Genomic DNA, 23,152 nt, shown 5'->3' on the forward strand with positions numbered 1-23,152 from the left:
AGCCACCTCACACATGTGCAACACGGTCTTGTGCTGAAAACTTGACTGAAGCGAGAACCCGGGCGGTTCATCCACGCTGCTTCCCTCTTGATGAGAGAGTTTTCTTCCCTTTGTCAAACCCTTTGTTTGCGCCGCGCCCTCCGGGTTTACCGAGCGCTCAACTTCACACCGAGTTTGGCACTGAGAGACATTTTTTATGACAGTTGAGGGAGAAAAGCCAACAGGGTTGTCACTGTTTTGTCTTCCCTGTTATTATTGTCGCAAACTAGCTCGGTCGGTGGACTGGCTTTTACACACGCACACGCACACGCACACGCACACGCATACACATATCCATAGACACACACACACACACACACACACACACACACACACACACACACACACACACACACACCCTCACCACCAACTAACCTGGCACAGCTTGAATGATTTTGCAAAGATATAAAAGAAAAATCTTGCTGGGAAAGGTGGTTAAAATCAAGAAACTGACCAAGAATAGAACAAGAGGCGTGAATACAAGAGAGATGGAGGGGGGGGGGGGGGGGGGGGGAAGGTGTGATTCTCTGTGGAAATTTCACAATCAAACTGATTAAATTCCCCTGTTGTGCCAATCATTTATGTTAACAAAATGATTGCCACATTGATTCCGGGGGGTCCGATTTCTTTCTTTCTTTCAATTAGCCGGCCGAGGCTCATTCGCCGCTCTCAATTGGTAAAACAAGTATGTCGACAACAAGTGAGGAAAAAAAACCTTGAGTAGGGGCCACAGAAGGAGGAATCCCCTCCTCCAGGATGAGCAGGGCTGCAGTGGCCTCACCCGCCCAACACCCATTTCACAGCAGCAGGCTTCAAGGCGGCCGGTCTAACCCCCCCCCCAAAATTCCACCCTGCTTCTCCCCTCCCTCACGTCCACCGTGTGAAACAACACGACAGAAGCCGCCCTTTTCCGACGCGGGGGGGGGGGGGGGGGGGGCGCAGGGGCCGCATTGTGGCCACAGCTGCGGCGGGCAGGACTCAGCTGGCAAAGGGCAATGGCCCGGAGGAGCTGCTCGGCCCCAGCTTGTCTGTGGCGGGGCGGGGTGTCCGGGCCGGTTGGGTGAGGACCCGGTGCACAGCGGGCAGACAGGCGGCGGCTGACAGGCCAACTGGGGCACAAACAATTCCCACTGAAGCTTGTGGGTGTGTGTGTGTGTGTGTGTGTGTGTGTGTGTGTGTGTGTGTGTGTGTGTGTGTGTGTGTGTGTGTGTGTGTGTGTGTGTGTGCGTGCGTGCGTGCGTGCGTGCGTGCGTGCGTGCGTGCGTGCGTGCGTGCGTGCGTGCGTGCGCGTGCGTGCGTGTGATTTTCTTCTGCTTCCCATTCAATTGCTTCTCTCACTTACTTTCCTATTCCTTTCTTTGGTTTCTGCTTCTCCTGCCCCCAAATGTTTTGTCTTCTGATAGTTTCCCCCCCCCCTCCTCATCTCTCTCTCTCTCGCTCTCTCTCTCTCGTCGCCCCTCACAATAAACGGTGACATCATGCTCGGAGGAGTGACGGTGACGACCTCTCCGTCCGCCGACACCAGGAGATGTGGAACCAGGTTACGTTTGCAGAGGGGACGGCACGGAGAGCTGCGTCGTGGTTTCGCAACGCAAAATGCAATAGATATGCAAGATTATTTCCCGCAGCGCCCACCCAAGAAACATGCACATGCCACCTGCACATATTGACGTGAATGTGCGAACACATCACTCCTGTGCACGAACACACGAACACGCGAACACACACACACACACACTCGCACGCACACTCGCATTTTCCACAAAGATTGCCTTGCACTCCACCCGATTTAAAGGTGACTCTTTGCGTGACCCCTACTCTTTTAAAGAACATAATGACGGTTAAACTCGCTGCTCACAAGCTGTTGAAAGTTTTAATGGTAGCTCGGGCATTTATTCCTTCAAAAAGAAAAGCGAGCCGGGCAGAAGAGGTTCTACCCACCGGAAACACTGGATTGGATTTCACAACTGGGATACTTGAGCGACTTCTCCAGCGACTACCCTTCCCACAGATGGTAAAACGTAATAGCCGGAGGAGCCTGCCGCGCCGCCCTCATGCAAATGTGAATTTATTTAATTTTTTTCCCGCTGACAACCTCCAATCATCAACCATCTAATCATGCATGTTCTCCCTGTGCTCGCCTGGGTCTCCTTCAACATAAAAAATAAATGGACCCAAATTAAAAACGTGCAGAACACTCTCCTGTCCTGTCACCGACCACACCATGTGGTCATCTCTGGAATTGGTCCCCAAGCGCCGACGACAAAAAAAGGGCTGTCAACTGCTCCCGGCGGCCCCCGGAGGAGGGACGACGAGGATGGGAGAAGGCAGAAGCCGCATTTCCTCAGTCACCCCTCCCTGCATGCGTGTGCTAAGTGCATGCGTGCACCTGTGAGACAAATAAACAATTCTTCTTCGAGCACGCCATCATTATAAATGAGAGATATTGTACCCGGCATGTACTGTATACACACTGAGATACAGACGCACAGGTGTGTGCGCAATAGTGTCGTTGACCGTCTGCGGTTTTGAACTCAGTTGGAGTTATTTCAGGAGCTGACGATCCCCCCTGCTGTCGTCAGTTTAGCTATAAAGGTTGAGCGCGGCATGGTTCCTCTCCGCTCTCCTTAAAGTGACTGGCGGATTATTATTACAGGTAGTGAGGGTTACATTTTGAAGACTTTGGCCGTGTAATCAACCAACCAAGAACCTGTACTTGGTCGAAGGGGAGCTCTCGAAACACACTCCGTACTCCTACCTGCTAATCTGCAGTTGGATTCATTAACTTTGGCTTTGCGTCGACCTTTGCGTCCCTTTATTTGCCAAGTTGGGGGACATTTAGACATTCAGCATATTTAAATGTTTATTCTTCCAGCCGGTGTTTGTGGCTAGTGGCCTCTCAGTGTGAATCAGTGTGTATCTACAAGAGTGTGAGGTGTGCGGTGCCAAGTTTAAAATCCCTTTTTAATCACGGCGAGGCACAAGGAGTGTCTGCGTCCTCCCAGTGGTCCTTTCAACAGGACAGTCGACATCTACTGTCTGTGATAATGTAGGGGTTCATCGTTGTTGATGATCATGATAGCTACAATAGTCGCCGGAGGTTTGCAAGTCGATCTGAGAGGAGAAGTCGCTGAAAACGAAGAACAAGGCCGGCTGGGCCCCGGGCCGGCTGCTTCTAATTGGAAGGAGTTCCTTTGCATTACCCTGTTCTCCAGCTGGGTGAAGATTTGGGCATTTAAGCATAACTATCATGACCCCCTCCACCCGGCGGAGTCCACCATATGTACGAAACAAAACCAAATATGCAGTACGTGCAGAGAACCTGATGCAGACACGCTGCATTCGATGCGGCGTGCATTCCCATGCACCTGAATTTGATGCACTGCGTTTCGATGCGGTGACATCCCGGTTCCCAACAGTAGACACAAGTGTTAAGAGAAACGCATTGAGCCATTCTCGACGCATCTATCATCCGTCTTTCATTCGTTTCCTTCACGCACGCGCGCCTGTAGCGGTTGCGGTATCACAACCACGGCAGGGGTGAGTAACGGGGCGCTACTTCACTTTGCTCACCGATCTGTGACCGCGCCTCGCCCGCCCCCAATTCCCTCCGCGCTCGGTTACCGCCGCCGCACACCCCTCGGCCCGGCGATGTTTATGGATGAGATGTCCCATCCCGTGTCGTACCCCCGGCAGAGAGGCTGCGACTGGATCTGTGGAGAAAAACAACAACAACAACAACAACAACAACAACGGCAACAACAGAAAGCTTTTGCCATCTGCCCAGCTGACATTTCGTCCGTGCTAGGGGGAGAGAGGGAGGACGAATTGGACTGTGTGCGAGACAGAGAGAGAGAGACAGAGAGGGGGCGGGAGCATCTGGCGTTCACCCCGTGCTCCCAGCGGTTTGGAAGGTGTGGTAATGTCACGCCGCCGTGCGGTTTGTGTGCGCGGGCCCCCCGCCGTGCCCAAACAACGTCTGTTAAAGGAGGTTGGGCTCTCCTTGTTAGTCGCCGGGCGTCCACGTGTCGGCCTGCCTTTTCCGAATTCTAGCCGTTCTCTTTGCCCGGCCCCCTCGCCTCAGCCGGCTGGTGAGGCTCTGCTGACTATTCCTTTTTTCTGACGCATTCTGTGGAGGAGCCCGTCTTTTCATCCTTTTGGCATTTCATCGGCCGAGCAACCTGGTTGGCATGGTGACGGGCGCCTGTATCGCAGGTGGCTGCCGTCTTAGGAGAGGGACTTTCTGAGGAGTTGATGCTCCTAAAACACAGCTGTTTCTTCTCCCCCGCCCTCTTCTCCCCCGTGTGAAGAGGACTCATCTCATATAGACATAGACATTAGATTTTTCTCGGGGGCCAGACATTTTGTTTGCGACACAGCTCGTATAGCTCACTAAAGGGCGCGTCGCCTTGCTTACTTCAAGTGTTTGGAGCGATGGGGGGGGGTGGGGGGGTGGGCGCTGTAAGGTCTGAAAGGTATGAACACCCTTTCGGACGTTTCCTTCTTTTCTCGGAGGCCAGTTTCCTTTGTTTTGCTTCCATTGACGCCGCGTTCGAAGCATACCTCTGTACACGTTGGGGTCCCTAAATGGACGAAAGGGGCCGTGTGTTTTTTTTCCGACGCGCTCTGACCTCATCTCGTATTTGGGTGGCCTTTGGACTGAAGAGGGCAGTACAGCCAGTCAAAAAGAGAAAGGGATGGAACACTGAAATTGGCAAAAGGTAGGGGGAAGAGTCGTAAAGACAAGGAGGAAAAACGGACAAAGGCAAAGTTGAAACGTCGGGGCGTTACACCATTACATGTCCCTGTGCTGAGGAAGAGGAGGCGTGAGGGGTATCTACTGATTCCCGCACATGCCGATACATGGCTGACGCTATGCCCATCCCATTTTCCTCTTGTCCTCTCTCTCTCTTTGTCTGTCTTTATCGTTTGCTCCCTCACTCTCTCTCTCTCTCTCTCTCTCTCTTTGTCTGGCTCTTCTCCTCGCAACCCTAAATGAAGTGTGACAGGGCACGCCGTGCACGCCTGTGCGACGGTCACGTGGGGCGGGGCCGCGTGGCGGTCGTTTGCCAGAAAGCGGCAGCAGGCGGCGCATAGGTGGGGGGGGGGGGGGGGGGGGGGGGGCTGGGGAAACCGCGGGAGAATTGAGGGCCGCGTGGAGACGTAAGTCTCCGTACGAAATGACGCGAGGGCATGATGAAGAGGTTAAATCCAGAAACGTTTTTTTTTTTTTTTTTCTTTCTATCTCGAAAAGAAGAAGAGGGAGACGGAACGTCTTTGAACGTTGTTTTATTATAACGTTGTCACAACGCCCGCTGACCCCAATTAAAGATGCCCCCGCAAAGAAATATCTTTGAGAGAGGGATGGAGATAGAGAACGTCGCACCGAGGGGGGTACTTATTGTTAATAAAGTCTTGCTTCAGTTGACAAGTAATGGAGCGTTGCGGCCAAAAAGCACCAAACTCAATTTGCCATGCTAATGCTGGTGTTTAGCGCGGGCGAGCACTTTGAGCCTAATGTATTTACACAGCGGTGCCCCTTCATTCCCTCTGTTCGATTGGGCGGCAAATCCCAGCTGCCGGGAAAACCTGAGACTTTGGGGCCAGTGACTGATAAGGTAGCAGTTTTCCTTTCTCCATCCCCCCCCCCCCCCATTTTGGCCTCGTTCTCCTTCTTTTTCCTCGTTCCACTTCAAAAAATTTTATAATGTAAATCACCATTTGTGTTGCAAGGTCAAAGTTGCAAGGTTTCACTAATTGCGTCCAATGCGTTCGTTCCAACCAGGACAGCAGCTTTGTATTCAACAGAACCGGTTTCACTCTGAAAGCGGCCGCTCTTCGTCGTGATGAAAGGTTCGACTCTTTCCTGAGATTCGGTTCTTGGCGAGCCACTCAGTGGATTGAGTCGTTTGATTTTCCGTCTCCTTGTTCATTTGGTTCGGTTCGGTTTAATGCGCGGGGAGCGATGGGAGGACTTCCAGTGAACGATGTAGGAGAGTTCATTAATATCAGTTTGTGAATTGAAGATTCGCTCCCTTCGCCGTCCTTGTTTGTGGCTCCCAGCTCCCAAGCAGTGTTTGGGTTGTTACTCAAAAACAGTAATGTATCAAACATTACTTGTTACTTTTGAAAAATTACGCTCAGCTTGAGCATCACTCTGGGTCCGGGGGTCGCTACTAGCTTTGTGTTAGCATGTTGCCTTTGCAGGTGCTTGGAGAGATTTGATGTCGTGTTCACGGCAGTGGATAGTTGTTTCTGGCCTGCGCACTGTCGACACTTTACTTCACATTCTTGTTCTTTTGCGCAACAAATTCGAAGGTAACGTGGATGTCTCCACCCCTAAATTTTTTTTAGAACGATTGTGGTGTGGGGGTGGTGCGGTGCAAGCAGCCGCACCTGTCTTGGGTCTAGGCGATTGGGCCCAGGTGATTGGGCCCGGGACCAGGGTGGCTGTACATCTGTTGCTTGTTAGAGCAATCAACAGCAACATGTTAAACCCCCATGTATGTGATTGTAAACAGTGTGCTAACTGACCTTTTGATCATGATCCGACCTGATCTTTTTATCCAGCCAAAACATAAATGATCTTCCCTCAAGGACTCAGCGCATGAATACGGTACAGGAACCAAAGCTGCGACCGCCCCACCCCACGTCGAACCTCCCACCGAAAACAAAACGCGCGTGAAGGACATGAACTGTGCTCAAACTCCATTTGGGCGGGAACAGGGAAAACACTATGTATAATAATGTACACGAATAAATAATGTATCTCTTTCGTGTAATTAGAGCGGGGCCCCCGGAATACATTTGCCACAAATTAGACCCTGGGAGTATTTCCACTGCTTTTAATGTGCCATTCAGTCAGTTTTTTCTCTCTCTCCGCTCCATTTACCAGAGTCATCTATAACTCCCATTAGGAAAACAGTCGAGGAGGAATCGTTCCCGTTCTAAATTAGCGCCGTCTGCTCAGTGATGTTGTTGTTTACTTTTTTTTTTTTTTCCCCTTCTTTCATTTATTACGATCGGCTGGATGTTTCACATCAGTCCGAATTGACACTTGAAGTAAACAAAGAGGAAACGGGGGGGGGGGGGGGGCGAAAGGTTACGGGGGCCGGAGACGCAAAACAAAGCGCCGCATCGCTCGGACGGGTTGATGGAAGCCCTCCGTTGCTCGGCGCCGACGAGCGATGGAGAGCGGGCGGGTGGAGGCGCGAGGTGGCGGTGGAGGCGGTCACGAAACAGGGATTATGGTAATGCTGAGGGGGACAGCTGTTCAGCCTGTGGACGGCAGCTGTATCCACTGAAAAGGGGGGAGCGCTGCCCAAATCTAGGATAGGATCCTCTCTCTCTCTCTCGCTCTCTCGCTCCCTCGCTCACTGACTCGCTCTATCTCCATATCTCTCTCTCTCTTTCCCGTGTCTCCGTGCCAGGAATGGTGCTCCAGCCAGCAGATAAAAGAGAAAGAGAAAGAGAGAAGGACAAAAAAAACAACAAAAAAACCCCAAAAAACCCAGAATAATACAGAGATGGTTGATGGGGGCGGGGTATGAAGAAGCCTTGACTTTCAAAGTGAAAGTTTTGTGGGACATTGGACCGTAGAGAAAGTTCCCGGATAAAGACCCACTTTTTAGCCGAGCTGGCTCCACGCGGAGAATATCAATTGCTTAAAAGTCTTACAAGAGCACAAAACGACATCGCCGAAATATGAAGCGGGCTGAGGCGCAGCTCAACTTTTCTCAATATTATTTTTCAGTCGCTTGTGCCCTGCGGAGGCTTCTGGTCATTTTCCTACACGGCATCGCACCACGACTCGACCATGACCAACAGCAGGGGCCCAGGTCATGGGGAGGGGGCAGGGGGGTCCAGACCCCCCCCCCTTCCTGGGAAAAACAGAGTTGTCCTCCATAACATAACTATATAATTGTAAATAATATAACAATATGCATTAAAAGCACCTGTGCTAATAAGGGCCGAACGATTAATCAAATTCAAATCGGCATCGCAACGTAAGCAACGCAATTTTAAAATTGCCAAAATAAAAAAATATATATATACTGTATATTATATTACGGACGGCTCCGTTCTCCGGGATAACAACACGATTTGGTCCTTTGATTTAGCGCCTCCGCTCTTTTATCCTTTGTTGCGAGATCTCAGAAAGCAGTCCCAAGAAATGAAAAAAAAACACAAAAAAAAAACAACAAAAAAAAACCCCCAAACCCCTAATTAAGCGATTGTTTTGACCGAACCTCGGCGCTACCCCCCCGGTGAGGCGGAGCCTGTGCTGCTCGCAGAGCCCAGGCCACCTCGAGTCCGGATTGAGTCCAGAACACCCCGCCTGTTCGGTATTTTAGATTTTTTTTTTTTACCCTTTTTTTAAAATGTAATGATCGTAAAGCTGTTTGTGCACCTGCAGGGGCAAAAAAAATAAAAATAAAAAAAGAGCGCTCGGACGAAGCTCACTCACCTGTAACACAAAGAGGATGTGCTGCGTGTGGACCTGTGCGCGCAGCATTTTTTATAAAAATAACACATTTCCGCTGAAGCACATGCATATTTTTCAGATTCAACAATTACAAGGCTTGAAGTCAAATGAATCTGCCGATATTGTACTGCGATTGAAGGTTTTATCTTTTTTTAAATTCAATAGTTCAATAAAAAAGATCTTATTCATATTCAATGCACGCATCTGGCCCGCAGCCCTGCCTACAGGAAAGAGCAGTTTATATGTTGACTGAATCCAGTGCTGTGTTGGTCGTACTGTCCAATGATTTATTGCTTGTGTTAAGTGAATAATGCAGAAGATAAGGGACTTAAAATTGCAGGTCTCATTATTTTCCTAAATCAGCCCGAGTGCGGAGTAAAGATGCAAATCAATGACACGCGATGAGTGTGACGTCTCCTCTCTCAGCCGCTCTACTGCACAGAACCTATGTATCGCTTTAACATCTTCATTTGAGGAAACTGCGTCGTTCATTGTTGTCGTCTTGAGGTTCCGACTCGCGTCGCGGGCAGCATACGTGGGCAGCATACGTGGACGCGCCCGGGGACCAGGTGATAAATGTCCATTGCTGGTCAGACGATGATGGGTGCATGTTTTTGGTGGGGGTCCTTACTGACGTGAGGTGGAGGAAACCCCATGTGAGCACGGGGAGAACATGCAAACTCCACACAGAAAGGCTCCTATTTGGGAGATAACCCCCCCGGAGCACGGTGCCAACAGCGCCCCAGGCGGGAATCGAACCCAATAGTAAGTAACGGTAATAATAGAACCGGGAAAAAGTCTGAACTCTTGAAACGGAACCCTTTACAGTTTAAGTGTGTTTTATTGAGGTACTTCGAGATCCTTGTCTTACACGTCTGTATTCAACCAGCTCAGACTGACGGCAGCATATTCCCATGCCTTTGCACGAAGGCCCCGAGAGCAAAGGATGTTCTCCAGACGGCCGTCTTTCATCCTTTTACGCACCCCCCTCCCCCCCAACCCACAGACAATAGAATAAAAAAAAATTAAAAAACCACGGCAACACTTACAACACGACCAAAAAGTCGTCCAATTTCACAGGAAAGCCGCAGACCTGGCAACTCCGCCGGCAGCGATGAAGGCCTTGTGACGCCGCGAAAGTGTGAAAGAATACTCTTTTGTTTCTTTTTTTTTTTTTTTTTGTCTCGATGTTGCTGTTATTAATCATCGCCGTGATTAGGGCTTTCTATCCAGAGAGAGCAACGTCACCCCCTTTCAACAGGTGGCCTCTCTCTCTCGCTCTCCCTCTCTCTCTCTCTCTCTCTCTCTCTCCCCATCTCTCTCTCCCCCCCTCTCTCTCCATCGCTCCCCATCTGTCTCTGTCTCTCTCTTTCTCTGTCTCTCTCTCTCTCTCTCTCTCTCTCCATTCGATTTTCTCTCCATACGCCTACTTATAGTTCAACCCCAAGCGATAGATTCCGATAGATCGTAACATCTGCTCTTTCTTTCTTTCTCTTTCTTTCTTTCTTTCTTTCTTTCTTTCCATTGCAATGTATTTACTCCTTTTTTTCTCTTATTTTATTTTTTTTTCATTTATTTTTTTAGCTGTGACTGCTTGTCAAACCCCCCAGTCAAACCATCATTGTCGCCCCTGACGTCCCAGACTCGCGCTCGGGGCTTGGGGCTTGGGGCTTGGGGCTCCTGCAACCCGCTTGGTTCCCTTAGCCGTCAGATAGGACACCAGTCCGTCCTCTGCCGTCTCCACGGGCGACGTCAGCGCTGAATTGTTATAATCTTTGAAATAGGTATTTACGCACGTTGCTATATTTGTTGCCCGGCAGAAGGTGTTTGACATAACCGGTCACCTTTCTTTTGTGCTGGGGTGGTGTTGTATGTTATATGCTTCTTTTAATGGTGTCAGTAGTAACACAAAACTAATAATAATAATATCATCTACGAGAGTATTAATTAAGCAGCACGCAAATGCAATTAAATGAAAATGACAAAAGACAAGCGGGGCAATAACAAACAATAATGTTATAAATGGATCATCAAGAGGGGAACAAACAGGGCACCACCTGATTAACATGGGGTGGTGCTTATTAAACACTCGGTCGAGTGGATTTGTTTTTTAATTGTTGTTTAAAAGTGCCCACTGAGCCTACCGGTCTAATGTCTTATTATTCGTTATTAGTCGTACTGTTATTATTGTACTGTATATCTCCATACTCACTTTATTCACATGCACTTTACTGCACATATTTGTACTGTATACAAATGTCCTATCCCATATATATTACTCTATTCCGTTCTATTTTGTACAACCACTTTGTATTATCTTTTTGAGTCTTATTTGATTTATATTATTCTATTCACTAACTGCATTATGTTTTAAGAATCGGTTTGTTTCAGTTAATTATCTTGGCAGGATTTAGGTTAGCTATTATGTTCGGTTTAGAGACTATTGTGCATAATCTGCGGGTGCGTTGCAAAGACATTTCACTGCATATATGTATGAACATACTTATATGTATGTGACGAATAAACCTCTTGAACCTTGAATCTTATTATAGTTGTTTCACAACTTACAGAAAGTGCCTCCATAAATATTTTTTGGCACTGTTGCAAACATCCAACAGACTGGCATCAGAGGGGCCTTAAGGGCTTGTGAAGGCACGTAAACGGCAACGTAGGCCAGTCTTGGCCCATTAAAATCTCAATGTGCTGTACGTGCAAAAGAGCTTTTAAATCAACTGTGAATGATGCAGATAGTCAGTGAGGTGCAGCCGAAACTGGGGCGAGGCGATCGCTCTCCTTCGTTTTTCGTCCGAGGTTTCGCCGTGAGCCTCTCCGTCTTCGTCTGAGCGTACCGTGCCGCGCGTTTGCCAGGTCTCGCAGAAAGGCTTTTCTGATGTGGGTAAACAGGCCACTGATTGGATCAGATCCTAATTTTAGCAGCTGATCAGAAATTCATGGGAAGACAGGAGATGAAAAGGGGGAATGAAGCCTCGGAGATGCATGTAAGCGTGGAGATCAAGAACAGAAGACGCTGTCCGCTGTCTACCGCCGCGAGTGGCGGCGGTAGACAGACAATCAGGTGCAAAGGTGGACGGATAATTGGAAAAGTAATGCAAAAATAATGAAGAGCTCATTTGCTTGAAAATGCAACCAATTCTGTTTATTATGAATTCGTTAAAGAAAATGATCATTCAAGGCCTGCAGGTGGCCTTAATTTCATATTTATTTTTAGCCTTGTGCGTTTTTTTTCATGATGTAGCCTTTAAGCTGAGGGGCCACGTTGTGCTTAGAAATGACACCTTCCAGTCACACAAGAGTCACACACAAGAAATATATTTCCGTAAAATAAAAATGCAAAGGGGAGCTTATTCATCTATATAATGCTTAAGGGCAGTGCATGTCTTTATCACTAAAGGACTTGCCTGCGGTTGAGATCCTTCCTCATATTCCTCGCATAAGGGCCAGCAAGGATGTTGGGCCTTTTCTTCCTCTCCACCAGAACGAGATCATTAGTGACTACGCAGAAGTGGTGTCCAACCACACCTGTCCAACCTGCACGACAAGTGATGACTGACTTAGATACGACGAAGGGGGCAGGAGTGCGTATGTTTGTGCGCATCTGTGTGCAGGAGTCGGTTCACGCACGTGTCGCAATTGTGGTTGTGTGGTTGTTTGTGTGTGTGTCACGAAAGGGACGGTGCAAAATATTCCCCTCATTGATTTTTGACTAAGAATGCGCTGTTGTGCCCTGACAAAATTGGTCCCCGTTTCGTTTTCAGAAAATGGACAGAAATGGCTCCGCGACTTTTCAGTCCAGACTGATGAATTGTTCATGTGTGTGTGGTCTGTTTCTGGAGAATGCTCTCAGCCTCGGGGGGGTCATACTTTGGATGGACTGATTGTGTTTTACTGTCTTAAAAACTGAATGACTGCATTCTTTCTCTCCATCCGGAGTCGCAGTCTGCGAGTCTTAAACCTCCAGTCCCCGCCCCTCCCTCCCAATTCTCGACATCACCCTCTGTCTTACCCCTTTGTTCTCTTTCGTTCTGTTCTGTTTTTTAACCCCTTGGCCTTGGCGTCAATAACTGATTAATAGTCTTCCGTTGACTCCTGGCAGATGGGGAATGTCCTGGGGACAAAGACTCTGACCAGCGTTCATGGTCAGAGTTCATGGTCAACTGTGTCTTTGAGTTGGGTCTCAAAGGGGCCTCTTGTTGCCCTCGTGTTGAATTCCCTAGGGGTCCTGACCGCCCCTGTTGACTTTTCCCCAATAAATGCCATCGAGGCTCATTGTCCGCAGGCTGACAAACAAGAATCCCACAGTGGTGGAATGGCGCTACGAGACAGTTTGTAACAGGCATGGCTCTATCCACAGTGGTTCTATCAGGCCAGTAAGTTAACCACAAACTTCCTGCCCTGGTTATCCTGATTGATACAGGATGCAGAGATTTTCTTTTTGCTCCTCGGGGCTTCCCTACTACACAACACGGTTATATTTGTTGACCCTGAGCATGATTCTGGTTCTTTGATTTATTCATTGACAGTTTGGTTGTTTGTTTCTATGGGTTGAGCAGGAATTCTCAATTTCTGACAATTTGCCCTTCATTCGAATAAGCTGTATGTAGGAGCTGCCAAGTTGCAGTCTTAGGTCCTGGTTTGTACACCAGAGGCAATAGAGAGATCCAGCTTGCACACTGTTCAGCAGTTTTGTCAGTGTGGGTTGGTGCACTCCTGCTTATGTGCTTTCTCTGCCGCCTGCCCGCAGTGATTAATGGCAGACAGTGTCCTTGCCCTGTTCACCTCATCCCCAAAATAAAAAATATTTTCCAATTGGGCAGGGCCTTGATTGAGCTGCAGAATCTACAATATAATTGTGTCATTGGATGATAAAACCAAAGGTATTTGGATATACTCCCAGGAGAAAACTTCAGAAGTTTACTTTTATTATTATTATTTCCTTTTTGAGCTTTGCATTGAGCCACAGCATTACACACTTAAAGAGAGTGCTTTTCTTGCATATCAGTGGATTTTACCAGTGCTGTATTCATCCTAGCAATGTATTGTTATTAATCAATCATCCCGGATTTCCCCTGTGATACCCCCACTAGTGGTTAGAGTTCAGTGATCACCCACCTGCTTGTTTCCCCTCACCTGTTTATTCAAGATGTGTATTCACACTGTTGATCAATGTGAAACTGGATTGTCCAGCTGTTCTCTACCATAGAACCTTTTGAGTAGCCTCTCACGGCTAATGATTACGCTAATGACTTAAGGTTCCATTCATCCAGAACACCAGGACACTGCCCCAAGCTAACAGTAAGCTGGGGTGGCGTTCGGTCAATCCTCACAGTTAGTCTTTCACACCCAAAGGCAAAAGAGGCCATGATTGGCTTAGTTGGACCAAAGGTCTAAACACGCAGCCCAGTAGATCCCATCCTTGCCCCACCGGCGCTCTGTTGCTCTTCAGCTCTGCCTGGTGCGAGCTTCAAGCGGTGTCTCGTTAGGCAGAGGGCGGAAAGTCTGACTCCCCGGACACCATCTTAGCCACAGCTCATCCACCAGAAAACACTCAATACAGTACATGCCCCATGACGTGGGAGACCCAGCCGGGTAATTAGTTCGCCAAATTCCGACGTGGCGACCGTCTACTGCTTGCACAAGCTGAGCCAAGGCAGACTTCCAGCCATCTAGAGGCGTACAGCAGGCCACATTCCATCACGATTGGCCTAGTTGGACCAAAGCTCTAAACATGCAGCACAGTAGATCCAATCCTTGCCCCGACGGCGCTCTGTTGCTTTTCCGCTCTGCCTGGAGTCTCGTTAAGAAAGGAACAGCTGTGCGGAGGGCAGAAAGTCTGGCTCCCCGGACACCATCTTAGCCCCAGCACATCGACCAGGGAACACTCAGTACAGTACATGACCCATGACGTAGGAGACCTCACCAGGTGATTCTTTCACCCAAACTCTCACTCACCAACTGTCTACTCCTTACCCGAGCTGAACCGAGGCAAACTTCCAGCCATCTAGAGGCGCTCAGCGGGCCACATCCCGTCGCTGCATCTGTAAGCACTGTCGGTGAGGCTGTTATCAAGCTTGGCAAGTGGCGGCTGCTTTGGGGAAATGTCCTCTGTTCCGGTTTCCTGGACTTCATAAACATCTTTGGAAGCCAAGCTCCAACAGGGCTGGAACTCCTGAGCCCGGGCTGCTTTGAGCCAAGTGCCTCGAGACTCTCTAGTGCGCCTTTGATGACTGTCTGTGTTGTGGAAATTGGTTTAGGGCTCTCAAAGCTCATTCTGTATGTTCCCAGCTGTGGTGCTTGGCTTTGACCAACACTTGGTTCTGTGTTGGAATAAATATATAAAGTTCTTTCAAGACAGTGTGGGCTGGAAAGACCAAACTGGCCCTAAAGGGAACCTTATGAAATTTGCTCACGGTTGCTCTTTGAATGCTCACAGTAATGTAGTGCTCGTAGCCCCGGCCAGTGCTTTACACTTTATATGGCACGTTTAATAGGCGTAGATATTCTTCTATTATTAAAATAAACATATTTATGTCATATCTGAGAGAAACATCAAAAGATTCAGAACTTGACACAGTCATCCACTTTGACTGGACCACCCGATATTCACTTTATTGTTTTTGGATTTGACATTTTTATTGACTCTTAACCCTTAACCCTAACCCTAACCCTAACCCAGTAAAGAAATATAACATACTTATTAAAACATAGTCCAACATCTCATCAGAGTAAGACTTGCTCCTCTGCAGAAGAAATATTTCTTTCTCTCCAGTTGAGATATACAGTATATCACATTTTTCCACTATGTATCCCCGGTACAGCAGTCGACCGCTGGCAATTGCTTCTGGGCAGAGAAGCCCCCCCTGGGCAGAGAAGCCCCCCTGGCCTCTCATCTCGCCCCTGAACCTGAAAGCAGGCCTGTGTGTGTTTTTTTTTTTTACTCTTCAAATACATAGAACCTCAGCTCAGCCTGTCAATCACACCTCTAGGCCGTTCTGTGTTGCCTGAACCACTGGCACTCTTGCCATGGCAACATAAATCCCAACAGGCCCTGCTGTCAAGAACAGGAGTTCTCAGAAAAATGAAAGACAAGAGTCTCTGATATGGCGTACACGCATGGGGGTACTTGTGCTCCGGACCAAGACCAAATCTATTATAAATAATAGATCTCTGTGGTTTCTGTGCACTTTGAATCTGTTGCTCCTGCACCCACCCCACCCCCACACACACGCATCAAAATTCTATGTTAACAATAATTAATTTGGCTTACACAAAAAGGCCAGTAGGAACACTCTGAGCAAGATACTGTGTGATCACTTCTCTCAAATTAAACCGACAAAAGAGGCAGCTATTTGTTCAGGGTAATGGCTTCTCCAAGCACCCCAGAATAGAATTCACCATAAAAATCAGCACACATAAAGGGAGGAATCCTCAGAGAACCACTTTGCTCATCCATAAATCCGTAGAAGAGTAATAATTCAAAGCGACACTCAAGGCCGAAAACATTATGCACTTCTATGCAACTCTTTTAATTGACACACAGCACAGTGAAATCTGTGTATTTAAATGAAAATGAAAGACAGATTAAATCTGTCTTTCATTTTCACTTGATCTTTACTTCCACATCTCTTCCTCTGGAGGTGGATTTCAGTATACAGTAATTAAACTCCCATTTATTTAACCCAATTACAGTCTAACGATGAAGTCAGAGCTTTTTGAGGTCGCCTGGAAAAGGAAATTGGGAATTTCCTTTTGGAACAAAAAAGACATGATGTAACATCCAGAGAACATGAACAACAACGTTGTCATTTTGGTGGACTCGATGCTTAATGCTTAATGTGACGTGTGTAAACCCTGTGTAAAAATCCAGCTACATCAGAAAATGCTCTCTGAAGGCACAAACATTTTGAAAATACGGTTGCATGTGCTTAATAATATTATTTTACAAAGCATGAATTTTGTCATGACTCTCCCTCTTTCTCCCCTCTCCTTCAGGTCATCCTGATCCTAACCAAGTACTACCACGCAGACTCCACCAAGGTGCTGGAAAGCTCTCTGTGGAGGTAGGTCAAGCCGTGACAATCTTTGCTTGTGGATTGACGGGCATAAGGTGTCGCGACTGTTGCCAGGCCTGCAAGGCTTTTGTCAATCCGGCAGTTTCCCAACACAGCTTGGGTGGTTGTGGTGGGGGGTCATGACTCTCCACTATCTCTATCAACACCGGCATAGGGAGGACAGTTCAAGGCGGCGAGATGGGGGGGGACATCTGTTTCGGCAGATAGCGTATCAGTGTGGCACAGGGTAGGACAGCGGGAGCACCGGCAGTGCCAAGGAAAAGGGGGTCAAGGCTTCTTCTGTTTAGTGGAGCTCCCCTCGCCAAGCAACACTTCACACTTCCCCCCCGTTTCGGAGGGGAGCCTCAGAAGCAGGTTGTGGGGCTGGCGGGGGGGCATCCGCCACACCTTGGAGACAACGTATTTTCTTTTTTTTCCTTGTTTCCTTGTTCCTTGTCTTCTTCTGGAATATGAATTCCAAGGATAAATGAAATATGCTTGTTACACATCCTTGACATGGGCTGTGCCCAGAACGCCTAACACCTAAAATTAGCCGCTAATACGGCATCCACCCACACAGCTCAAAAGTGTCGGATGGAGGTACTTAATTTATGCCATTCACCTCACTGAAGGCTCCACGACTTCAAAGCCAGAGTCTCTCATTAGCACCAACTGCCTGTCTCCCACGAGTGCAGATATGAATAATGTACATATTTTGGACCATACTTTGTTGATGTTTTAATTGTTAAGGCTTATGAATAATGCTCCACATTCACCATCGAACAGAAAAGGGAATGAAAAAAAAAAAATCTCTATTCACGTGACTAGAACTCCACATTTGACTCAAATTGGCAAGGACAGAAGAGCGGGGCCGCGCTGCCACTTCGGCGTGTGATGGGCCGACGATTACCATTAAATAAGCATGGCGTGCCGGGGTAGAGGGCGACCGCGCCGGCGTTGACATTTAAACAGCATAGGGTTTTAACTTGGCAGAAGGCTTTGGAAGTCCCAAGTCAAACGTGGGAGATGGTTTTGGAAGATGAACGGGCTTTTTTTTCCCTACCGACTGGCTGGAGTGAACTGTGAATCTTGAGTTTCGCGCGGGCAGATGTGTCAATAACTTGTTCAAAATTTCTTCATCTACTGCGTTAGTTCCATCAGTGTCACTTCAGTCGACTAGACGGTGCGGTTGGGAGGTCGACACAAAAGTCATCCGGCATGTTTGTGTCTCCATAGTTCAGACGGGGTGAAAAGAAAAAAAAAACACAGAATAGACCACACCATTTACTGGAAGTTATAAATGTTGTGAGCTTAAGCCGGCTTATCGTGCCCGTGTCCCCCCGGTGTGTCCGGGCTGTGCGCTTATGGAGAGTTTTGGCTGCCCCCCCAGGCGTTGGCATCAGGGGTGGGCCTGCTTTTATTGCTGTTGCTGGCTCCAATATCCCAGTCTCCATATCTGTTATGGCTGTCCCGAGGTCCTAACACACTTGATAAAGAGCTCCAAAACATTCTCCCCTGTCTCACGAGAACTGCTCCATTTCTGATGAGAGAGAGAGAGAGAGAGAGAGAGAGCGAGCGAGAGAGAGAGAGAGAGGAGGCGAGGTTGGTTTGTGGTTTATAGACAGAGGCGATGCAACGCTGTACAATTTTCACTCATCTCTATTCCATGCACGGTCGTATCCCTGCCGTGCGGTCATCGTGATGATACAGGCAAAATTATTCACATTCTTTCTGCTCTTGCCTGTCTGTCTGCCTGCCTGTCTGTCTCCGTCTGTTTTCTTTCTATCATTCCCTCTGTCACCTTCCTTGCCCTGCCCCTCTCATTCTCGCCAGCACATTCTTCTACTCTCGCTCTCGGGTCTGCCGTGGTTGGCCCCCCATCCTCCCTCCCTGGAAGGTAAGGGGAGATGTGGTCCGCCCTCGGCTCTGCTCAATAATTGATGCCTTCGCCGCAGCGCCGCTATTGTACTTTTTCCTTTTTTCAGCCGGTATCGGAGGGGTCGGGGGGCAGGGGCGGGCACTGGGGTTGCGCGGCGTATCGAACCCTTCCGAGTGACTTTCGCAGTTAACATGCTGGGGCAGACGGCCGGCATTCTCATCTCATCCACTCGCGCTAAGCGCCGTCTTTAGTGTCTTCCTCAAGGACTCTTCAGCAGCAGCTGGCAAACCATTTGGATGTTCTCTCTAATCGAGAAGACGAAAGGTGCGGGTAACATTTTTCGAGGACTAGCGGCTCTGTTAGTGGCGTCGCTGTGGCGAACCCCACGTTGCGCCGACAATGTTTTATCTCAATCGTTAAGGCTCAATTATCGTCGAGTTGATCCACGCCAACACGGGAACACTCAAATGTGATTTATTTTCTTTTGTTCCCTTTCCAGCTGGAGCGGGCGGGCGTCCGTCGTTTCTGCGCCGTTTTACACACTGTGTACCGACTGTGTCTGGAACGCAAGCGTGCCTTTTTAACATGCTTTTAAAAGTTGCCAAAGCGTTGGTTACCCGTGTAGGTTCCATTTTCTACTTTCTCTCTCACACACCAATGCACACAGACTCAGACACTGGGTAAAAGATGTGAGAATAGTGGGATATTTATATTTAATTTGCTCTTCACACGTCCTTTAGGAAGGGACAGGGGCCTGAAAGCCCAGAGAGAGCTCAATTGAAGCTCAATTGTCATCTATGTACTCCATAATGGATGAGAGGGTTCCTCTCACAGCTTCTTTTGCATTTGAAGGATATCAAATGCTGTTAAATATACTAACTTGAGATGATTTGAAACATGGCAATCGCCCACAAAAATACTATTGTGATTCTAGCCATCATTAAAATATGCATCACAGAGGGGCCTGAGGATTTTTTATTATTATTATTATCATTATGAAGTGTGGAAGACATCGACGACTATGCATAAAATTGCGACTCAATTATGCCCACGGTGTACCATCATACTTCCTAATCCCTCTTGGATGGCGCTTCTACATCTCGCCGATCACGATTCTGCGCGGCATAACCTCTTCATTTTTAACGAAAGCCGAAAACGGGAAAGAGGAAAAGCACAAAGAAAGAGGGAGCCGGGAAGTAAACGGAGGACCGCGCGAGGCGGCCCTGATAACATGGGGGGCGGGGTATGTGGGATGTATCATTCCCCCCTGAGCCCACCTTACCCAGCCCCCATCACTCCTCTCTCTCTCCACATCACTGTCTCTCCCCTCCGCCTTTGTCTGCCCCCACCCCCCCCCCCCCGCCTCCCGAGCGCCACCTTCCAAAGACGAATCACTCCATGTGAAAAACCAAATAAAGAGTAGTAAAGGCTTTCTCGTAGTTTCCCTCTCATTTTTCCCTTCATTTTGAGAAGTTTTAATTCTGCGTCACCTCTAAAGTAACCTTTTTCAATGTTGAATTGTGACACGGTTAGAAATGGGAATTTAACCCTTCTCCCTCAACCCCCGCCAGTTGTTACAGTATGTGGTCCATAGAATCAATGCTGAACCAATGGAGGGGGTTTGGGTGGTTCTCGGAATATAACATATACATATACACATATAACAGCTCTGTGGGTGGAGGCTAGAGCTTTGGTCATTTTAATGCTGAAAACAGGTGAAATTCCCCTTTAAATGCACCTGAAAAAGTGCTTACACATCTCCACGCTTTTTGTTAAAAAAATAAAAAATAAAAAATCTAAACAGGAAAAGGAAATAGACAAATCCAATTCCCACCCAAACGACCTTCTAATCATTCAGAGACAGTGAGCAGAGCAAACCCCCGAAGCAGAAGTTCTGAGACGGAGGGCCGGTCCCCTGAAAACGGTGATCGATCGCCGACTTGCTCGATAGACTTGTCAGGAGGCAAAGTCCTCGGCCTCTCGGAGGCAGAGCGTGTCTGAAGAAATGGATTTTATATCACAGTGAGTCGGCGTGCCCGCATGGATAATGGCGCTGTTTTAACAAGAGCTTGAAAGGTTGTAAGTTTAGGGACGTAGGGAGTGCTAATAGCCCAAAAAGGCGAAGAACGCTGGAGGTGGCCTTTAATGACGTTTAATGTGTTTCATAATGGTTACACATTCAAGGAAACAATTGACTCATTATTTCTTCATTACTTTTCAAATTGTTAGTATTTTTTCTTTGCTAGGCAATGATGCATTTCCAAACCCTTAAACCCAGTAGAGGGAGGGAACAGAAAGGACGTTTCTCGGCATCGCTTTCTCCTATTTAATTCCTTATTTTGCTGGGACATACTGTCTAATAGCTTCTCTCTTTTCCATGCAATTGAATATTTCTACATTCTTCTTCCGTCAGTCTCATCATCTCCCATTACAAATGCCCTTCATGTTCTCTCGCTTTCATTCTCCCTCTCACTCACTCTCTCTCTCTCTCTCTCTCTCTCATTTCTTCACTCACTCTCTCTCTTTCTCTCAGCCCAGATGGTCACGGTGCTGTAAATAGTTAATTCAGTAAGGGCATCATCTTCCCTGCTAACCCTCCTTATCTCCCCCCGCACCCCTCCTCTTACATTTCACACCAACGATGAATATTTCAGCATATCCATAGCGAGGGACAGACAGACTCGGGAAGTATGTTGTGTCTGTTGCCGAAGCAAAGCGGCCGGCCAGGCCAGCGAGTCCACGGCCAGGCAGGTTTAAGATAAATAATTGTATGGGAAATTTGTTGGCTTGCTTCGGCGCTGAATAATGGAGCAATCCCCCTCCCCGGACGGGGCGAGGGGGCGAGGCCGGTCGTCGCTAATGATGAGTTTTGGAGGCGACCGGGTGGTGGGTGGTGGAGGTGGTGGCGAGGGGGGGGGGGGTGGGATTGATCTGCGGGCAATACTTGTCGCCATTTAAACGGCTTCTCATTTACCAACGTCCGTCCGATTTGATCAATCCCATATCTCGAGGGTTCCGAGTCGGGCAGGGTCGGGCGTCAACGTCCGTCGTCTTTCCAGGGTGTCACGTTGTGACGACATCAACACATCTTCACACCGAGATACAACAAATTTTTTTTTGAGGATAGGCCCGCCGGTGGAAATGATGGGACCCGTCAACCAAAACCAGTGTTTTAGTAAGGCCTGGGTTTGAAAATATGATCGTCTTGATGGATCATCACATCACGTCGTCGTCCTGGGGCTGGTCTCCATTTCATGTTACACTTACATTCTATACTTAACTAGCACACGCGACAACCATCCCAGAATTTGGAATTTCAATGTCCTCGGCAGGTTGTTCTGTTGGGTCAAACTTCTCCTGGATTTCTCTTGTTTTTGGACGAAAATTACATTGCGCTCATTTTTGTCATTATCACAAGCTCTAGTCCCAAACGAACTGCGATTTGGGCAAGAGACAAGGAAAACCACTTACCGATCAGCGTGAAAAGCAATTCTTGAAGGATCGGCGCTCTGGCATCAGGAATCGCATTCTCTGTAATTCAAAATCATTTTTGTGGTAGGACGCACCCACCCCTACCCAACCCCCACCCCCACCCCCACCCGCCCCCTGCTTGGCTTTGGAAATCTACCTATTTCTGGGGTCTCAAGGTTTCACATGTTACGGTACCGAGCCACGACTCCCCCGGGAGCTCCGGAGCGGGAAGGTCTGCCTCGGAGTCGGAAAAGAGAGCGATCCTAGCGCAGTTAACGCCCCGGGAACAGCGAAGGCGAAGGCGCCCGACGGACCGAAATGAACAAATTGGAGGTGTTAAATGAGAGAATGGTGAGAGAGAGCGAGAGAGAGAGAGAGAGAGAGAGAGAGAGAGAAAGCACCAAAAGAGAACCAGAGAACTCGAGGAACAGCAGAGCTCAGGAACGAGGTATAACAACGGGACCGTGGCACTGCAGCTAATTGGGCCGTACACCTTCCACCCCTTATTACGTCTGAAGGCTCCGACGTTCCATTTCTTTAAGTTTCAATAATTTTACCGAAGCCCTGCCGCAGATCGGTCGACAATCGTCTGAAACCAATTAAGACGGAAACCACTGAATTCCACCCCCAAACCCCCCGCTCCAGCACTGTGTGGCATGGTAACCCGGAGTGTGACTGTGACAAAAAATAGATCTTTTTTGTAAAAACACCCTTTTTTTGCAGGTCAGCGTCGGTATCGATGGCGCGTGTAGCGCCGGTCGTCTCCAACATGCTTGACGGCTGGCATCCGTTTTGAAAAAAAAAATAAAAAATAAAAGGTCAAGGGAGCATGGCTTAAAGAGGGGGAGCGAGAGAGGCGGTGGCAATGGCAATGCTATCGGATCTGTCACGAAATGAAGTGGAAAATTAAACCGCCGTGCGGGCATGCGGTGGCTTTGCACGGAGCACGACATGCGGTGTGCACATATGCCTGCGTGTGTGTGTGTGTGTGTGTGTGTGTGTGTGTGCGTGCGTGTATTTGTATCCCCGGCGTGCTTATTACTGTACAGTAAGTGCGCGAGCACATGTTCTCCGCATGTCTTTTTTTGGTCCGTGCGTGGGTGCACGCGGTCGCTTGTGAGACAGGTATCCGTGTGTGCATGTTCAATCTTCCCGCGTGCGCGGATCGTTTTCGCACAAGCCCCTGAGCTGGGGCCCCCGATCGCAGTT

At 48.4% G+C, this 23,152-nt stretch overlaps 1 protein-coding gene across 1 annotated transcript in view; it reads left to right on the plus strand.

The window, feature by feature from the left end:
* The window catches only part of sorcs2 (sortilin-related VPS10 domain containing receptor 2), a gene marked incomplete at its 5' end in the record, with an annotated part of 224,082 nt that overhangs the window by 47,874 nt on the left and 153,056 nt on the right, over window positions 1-23,152 (plus strand). Inside the window, one exon of the mRNA XM_080023540.1 lies at window positions 16,535-16,602. Coding sequence (XP_079879666.1) covers window positions 16,535-16,602 — 68 coding nt within the window. The remainder of the gene's footprint in view (window positions 1-16,534; window positions 16,603-23,152) is intronic.

Source organism: Zeus faber (assembly GCF_960531495.2).
Source record: "Zeus faber genome assembly, chromosome: 22".
NCBI lineage: Eukaryota > Metazoa > Chordata > Actinopteri > Zeiformes > Zeidae > Zeus > Zeus faber.